Source organism: Otolemur garnettii, unplaced genomic scaffold (genome assembly GCF_000181295.1).
Source record: "Otolemur garnettii isolate 467f Iridium unplaced genomic scaffold, OtoGar3 scaffold00019, whole genome shotgun sequence".
In the NCBI taxonomy this organism is placed as follows: Eukaryota; Metazoa; Chordata; class Mammalia; order Primates; family Galagidae; genus Otolemur; species Otolemur garnettii.
The window spans coordinates 18,980,858-18,987,718 of record NW_003852414.1 but is presented as its reverse complement, the minus strand read 5'-3'; the positions used below and the strand labels follow the sequence as shown (position 1 = coordinate 18,987,718).

At 41.5% G+C, this 6,861-nt stretch overlaps 1 protein-coding gene across 4 annotated transcripts in view; it reads left to right on the top strand.

Annotated features, from left to right (window-relative positions):
• Positions 1–5,643, top strand: part of OPTN (optineurin) — a 41,252-nt gene extending 35,609 nt beyond the window's left edge. Inside the window, exons 14-15 of one of the 4 annotated variants that reach the window (XM_023511372.1) lie at positions 3,609–3,767; positions 5,391–5,643. In XM_023511372.1, the coding sequence (XP_023367140.1) occupies positions 3,609–3,736 (128 nt within the window). In that variant the 3' untranslated portion in view covers positions 3,737–3,767; positions 5,391–5,643. Of the gene's footprint in view, positions 1–3,608; positions 4,186–5,390 lie in introns of those variants that run through there. The other 3 variants (XM_023511373.1, XM_012803342.2, XM_023511374.1) reach the window with 3 other exon arrangements.
• The last annotated feature ends 1,218 nt before the right edge of the window (positions 5,644–6,861 follow it).

The window sequence follows — 6,861 nt, the reverse complement described above, 5'->3', positions numbered from 1 at the left end:
CCACAGGTGCCCGCCACAACGCCCAGCTATTTTTTGATTACAGCCGTCATTGTCGTTTGGCGGGCCGGGGCTGGATTTGAACCCGCCACCTTGGGTGTACGTGGCTGGCGCCTTAGCCACTTGAGCCACAGGCGCTGAGCCAGTGTGTGTGTTTTAAATAGCTATTTCAGTACTTTGTTAAGTAATGCCCACATAATGTACACATTAGTAATGCACACATAATGATTGAGAGCTTACTGTGTGCAGTTACTGTGCTGATCTCACAACATAGGTAGTCTCTCACTTGAGCCTCACAGAATTCCGTGAGGTATGTGTTACCACCTCCTAACAGGAGACAAAACCAGAACTTTGACATGGTTAAATGGCCCAGGATTGCAAGGCTAGTGAAAGGCAGACCTGAAGTGGTCCCCAACACTAATCTATGTAGAGTGATTGCCATTTAATTATGTAATATCTAGATTTTAATTCCCTGAGTTAAACTGATCATAACACTTCCTAATAGTATGGTGCTATATCTGTTACATGGTTTTAATACACTAATAATAGTATTCTTTAGTTTATAACAAATCACTGTCTTATCATTTGTCAAAGAGAGCAATCTCTTGCACCTGGATTTCTTAAGGGAGAATTTTTCTTCCTTATAACTATATTAAGTAAGTATCTATTTCCATCATTAAAAAAGAACTAATCAAATAGTCTTTGACTTATATATGTAATCTGAATATTTCTACAAAGTATAAATTCATTTTTAATTGTCCTAATAAACTTATTTGTCATTTAAAAGACACCAATATTCTAGCTAGAAAAAGAATTGTCTTAAGAATTTTTTATTTCTTGGGGTGGTGCCTGTGGCTTAAGGAGAGGGGCGCTGGCCCCATATATTGGAGGTGGTGGGTTCAGGCCCGGCCCTGGCCAAAAAACTGCAAAAAAAAAAAAAAAAAAAGAATTTTTTATTTCTTTAAACAACAATCCTCTCAAAATACAGGGTGGTCATAAAATTCATGTGCAGTTTTAAATCATACACTATTTTAAAATGTACAAGAACTTTATGGCCACCCTGTGTTCCATGGTAGGTGTCTGCTCTGTTCCAGGACACTGGGCTAGGCACTGGGAGACAGATGCAGGGCACAGTCAGATCCTTAAGGGCTGTGATCTCCTTGGAGAGACAGGATGTGCATGTGTAATGGAAAGATGCATTCCCAGTAGAGATCGCGTGTGATTGAGGGAAAGAATAGTACTGAAGATGGAGGACAGGATGGTCACTAAGGGCAAAGTGAGCTGAGAAAGGCCTTGAAAAGATGTGGCTTTAAGCTTGACCTTGAAGGTAGGGTTCAGAAGAGCATAAAGGCAAAGGCAGAAATGAGGATGATGTGCTGATAATGCAAATGACAAAGCCTATTATGGAGCAGAGAACCTGGGAGGCAGAGGGAACCTGGGAGCAGACTCACAGCAGCCAGAGCAGGGTCTTGAAGCCTAGACCAGCACAAAAAGACAAGCACAGGTAGAGGCAAAGTTTAACATGAAGAATCAGCAGTCCTCCATAAGTGGCCACTTGTTATCTAGAACAGGTTTTAGAAACTATGGCTCACAGGCCAGATCCGGCCTACAGTTTTACTGGGACAGAGTCATGCCCTTTTGTTTGCATTTTGTCTGCGGCTGCTTCCACACTCCAGTAGCATAGCTGAGTAGCTGTGACAGAAGTCATATGACCTGCAAAGGCTACAGTTTCCACCCTGGCCACTCACAGAAGTTTCTGACCCCCAATCTTGGGCAGTGAGACCATTAGAAAGCTCCCTGGTTTGGAAATCAGGCTTTATGATCATACATCTGCTCACAAATGCTTCTTAAGATTGCAGAACACAAACTGTCTTAATGGTCTTAGATGCTATTAGAGTCAAATAATATCCTTAGAAGCAAATAGCAATGTTAAAGGTTACTTGCAAAAACAAACATCTTGAGTGCTGAACCAAAGCTAGGCAGAGTTAAACACCAGACTGGTCCTCAAGGGTGCAGAAAGGTCAGATCAGGGAGATGTCTGGGAGCCAGACATCATTCTCATATTGATCACATTTTGTACACAGGGGACCTGCCCATCCTCAGGGCTTCTTTCAGACGTTCTGTAATTTAAGATTGAACCCTGATCACAGCTCCAAAACTGGGAATATGACAGCAAGCATCCTTCAGGGGCTTCCCCTCACTCACTTTACTTGGATGACTCCTCTCAGGTCTAATCAGTCTCTTCCCAGAGGAGGCCTGAGCCAGGTCCTTTTCTGACTCCTGCTGAGCCCTCCTGTACCTAACACTTCACCTTGCCAGGCAGCCACTGCCACTTCTTTCCTGGCTTCCATGCCACATCTGTCTACCAGCACACAGCGGAGTCTCTTGCATTTCCTGGGGGTCTCAAAAGCCTCTGCTGAATAAATGAGATTGTTATCTGCTTCTGAGCAGGTGCATTCTGTCCTAGGAAATCTCTCAGGGCTCAGTTTGCTTTCTCTACATTCTCTTCCTCATTTGTCTCTTCTTCTCTCCAATGTTCTGGAGGAGGAGGGTGTATTTTGGTTTTTTATTTGTTTGTTTGTTTGTTTTTTGAGACAAGGGCTGGATGGAGTGCAGTGGTATCATCATAGCTCGAAGCAGCCTCAAATTCCTTAGCTTAAGAGATCCTCCTGCCTTGGCCTCACAAGTATCTGGGACTATAGGTGTGCTACAAGCCTGGCTAATATTTCTAATACTTTGTAGAGGTAGGGTCTTGCTATGCCCAAGCTGGTCTTGAACTCCTCACCTCAGGCAGTCTTCCCACCCGATCCTCCAAAAGTGGTAGGATTATAGGCGTGAGCCACACTGTACCTAGCTCAGTATTCTAGTTTAATAACATGTATTCCCATATACCTAGACCTGAACTATGTATTTTTACATACCTAGAATCTGGAATAGAGTTTAATACGGAAGCAGGTATGCCATTTGGGAGATTTTCACTGTGGGCAGACACCTGTGTTCATCTCCCATGAGATATTGATGACAAAATTTAACTAATTGGCTTGGCACCTCTAGCTCAAGTGGCTAAAGCGCCAGCCACATATACCTAAGGTGGTGGGTTCGAATCCAGCCCAGGCCCACCAAACAATGATGGCTGCAACCAAAAAAAATAGCCAGGCGTTGTGGCAGGTGCCTGTGGTCCCAGCTACTTGGGAGGCAGAGGCAGGAGACTCGCTTGAGCCCAGGAGTTGGAGGTTGCTGTGAGCTGTGATGCCACAGCACTCTACCCAGGGGGACAGCTTGAGACTCTGTCACACACACACAAAAAAAGAGTCCCGTGGCATCACAGCTCACAGCAACCTCAAACTCTTGGGCTTAAGCGATTCTCTTGCCTCACCCTCTCAAGTAGCCAGGACTACAGGTACCCACCACAACGCCCAGCTATTTTTTGGTCATAGTTGTCATTGTTTGGCAGGCCTGGGCTGGATTCGAACCTGTGAGCTCTAGTGTATATGGCTGGTTCCCTAGCTGCTGAGCTACCAGCGGGGAACCTAACCATCTATTCTTAAGCAAGCAAAACTGCATATAAAAGGAAACTGACAGAATGACCTTTTATTTCATGCTTATCCCAGGAGCTGAGGATAGGAACTGGCACCAACCTCAACAACAGAATATTCCGATTCATTCTTGCCCCAAATGCGGAGAAGTCCTGCCTGATATAGACACGTTACAGATTCATGTGATGGATTGCATCATTTAAGTGTCGATGTTTCATCTCCCCAGAACTGTTGGTAAATGTCTGATTTTTTCCTCCAAGAGTTGTACTTTTGTGTTGTTTGTTTTCACTCAAATACTTTGCCTCATTATGCTTGTTTTAGAAGAAAGAAAATCTACCTGTTCTAAGTAGAACACTTCTTGTGGAAATGCACAAACTTGCAAGATAGAATCCTTAACTACCACCCTTCTGATAATAACCTCAGTACTTTTTGTTTGGTTTATGCAAGTAACTGCACTGCTCATGCATTTAGCCAGCATGTGACATCATGTGACAGAGTTTGTGTAATCACATGGAAGAAACTTCATGGATAAATTTTAAGAACCTTTAAAGGAGGCAGGAAAAATGGATTGGTCACAGATTTAATCAAGAAAAATGTCTTTGAAGTACTTTTTAAAATAAATTATATTATTATTTCATCCGTTTAAAATGGATCTATTTGCGGTTATGTGTTTGTGTGTATGCCATAGTTTTATTTCACCCACAGTAATTATGCCAAAGCTGTGACACGACTCTTTTCATGCGAGCACTATGAGCTTTCACTTAATTCCGGACAAGTGAGAAAGCATCGACACCTATGAAGTGGGTAACATCAGGTTCACTGGATTTCCCATAACCAGCCGCAATGCAGAGAAGTTGCCCTCATTCTTATAGGTATATGGACTTGTTCAGTAGATAGTCTATGATTTTCTAAAAAGAACAACTGTCTATTCATGTCCTTCCTGGATTAGGTTTTATATTCATAATCATAAGAAATAGTTATTACATAATAAAATATAGCTTATGAATCTTTTACATTGTTCACATAGGATTAATTTCATGATTGTATTTTCTGTATTAAGCTCACTCAGTTTAATATAAGCTTAATACTTCAGCATATATATTTCATTAATGCTATGAATATGAGCAAATCCCTTTACTGGAGAATAATACATGTTATTGGAAGTATAAGTTGTTCTTGTTAAGAAGGTAAATAGATAGGGATTTGCTATATTTTATAAACCTGCAATTTTCCAAGACTGGGCCAACCACAGAGGTAAACGATGTGTCTATGCATCTAGGTACTAAGATGTTTAAGAAAAAATTTAAAGATCACCTTTGTTTGTATTTGGCATAAAAATTTCTCATGAACAAACACACACACAAACACTCTCTCTCTTGAATAGGAACGAAAAGAGTTAATAATATCTTCATGCCAAGAGAATACTGTACAAATTCAACAGTAATTTGGATCAAAGCATTCCCCCAGCGCCCTCCCACAGGGAGAATATTTGTTAAAGACATTTCTAAAATAGATATCTATAGCATCCTAACTAGAGAAGCACCAAGCTGTTTCAAATTTAAGTTATTGGGGATATCCTTTCAGTTTGGTCAAGTAAAAGTATTCAGCAAATCCAGACTCTGAAACAACAACTTAATGGGCTTACTAAGCCTGTGACCAAAAGCTACTGATAAATAGCTTGTGAACTGTGTGCATGTCTTATCTAATTTATTGAGTTTGTTGTCTCATGGGACCAAATAACTTCACATCCATAGGAATGTTTTCTGTGTATGCGATAAAAACACATAAAATGAAATTCTACCGTCTTAAGAAATGAGTATGTGGTACAGTATTAACTATATGCATGTTATTCTACAGATCTCTACAACTTTCTCATCGTACAAGACTGAAATTTTATACCCTCTGAATGCAGCAGCTCCAGGTTTTCCCCACCCCCAACCCCTGACAGCCACCATTTTACTTGCCGCTTCTGTGAGCTTGACTACTTTAGATACCTCATATAAGGGAAATCGTGCAGTATTTTTCCTTCTATGACTGCTTATTTCACTTAACATAATTTATTACAAGTTGATCCATCCTGTCACATACGACAGGATTTTTTTCCTTTTTAAAATTGAATAATATTCCACTGAGTAGGGCAGTGCCTGTGGCTCAGTGGGTAGACTCCATATACCGAGGGTGGTGGGTTCAAACCCAGCCCCAGCCAAACTGCAACAACTACAACAACCAAAAAAACAGCCCGGCATTGTGGCAGGTGCCTGTAGCCTGTAGTCCCAACTACTCAGGAGACTGAGGCAAGAGAATCGCCTAAGCTCAGGAGTTGGAGGTTGCTGTGAGCTGTGATGCCACGGCACTCTACCAAGGGTAATAAAGTGAGACTCTGTCTCTACAAAAAAATAATAATAATAAAAAAATTCCACTGAGTAATATTATACACACACTACTCTTCTTTGTCCATTCATCTGTCAGTGGACACCTCAGGGTTTCACCTCTTGGCTGTTGTAAATAATGCTGCAGTGACTGTGGGATTGCAAATAGTTCTTCAAGATGCCTTCCCAATTGCTTTGGAGAAACACCCAGACATGGGATTTCTGGATCATATGATGGTTCTACTTTTAATTTTTGAGTAAACTCTGTGTTCTGTAGCAGCTGCACCATTTCACATTCCTACCAGCAGTGCCCAAGGGTGCCAGTTTCTCCACATCTTTGCCAGCACTTGCTATTTTCTGCTTTCCCAGTGAGGGCTCTCCTAACAGGAGAGGTGGTGTCTTACTATAGTTCTGATATGCACTCCCTGCATATGATAAATGGTGCTGAGCATCTTTTCATAGACCTTCTGGCCATCTATACGTCTTCTTTTGAGAAATGTCTATTCAGGTACTTTGCCCACTTTTATTAATAACTGAGTTGTTTTCTTGCTATTACATTGTAGGAGTTCCTTACATATCTTGGATATTAACCCTTTACTTATTATATAGACTGCAAATATACTTTTACCCATTCTATAGGTTGCCTTTTCATTATTTTTACTGTTTTCTTTGCTGAGCAGAAATTTTATTTTATTTTGTTTTTCTTGAGATAAAGCCTCAAGCTGTTGCCCTGGGTAGACTGCCATGGCGTCACAGCTCACAGCAACCTCCTCCAACTCCTGGGCTTAAGCGATTCTCTTGCCTCAGCCTCCCAAGTAGCTGAGACTACAGGTGCCCACCACAACGCCCGGCTTTTTTTCTTTTCTTTTTTTTTTTTTGGTTATAGTTGTCATTGTTGTTTGGCAGGCCCAGGCTGGATTTGGTGTATGTGGATGGTGGCTCAGCCGCTTGAGCTCCAG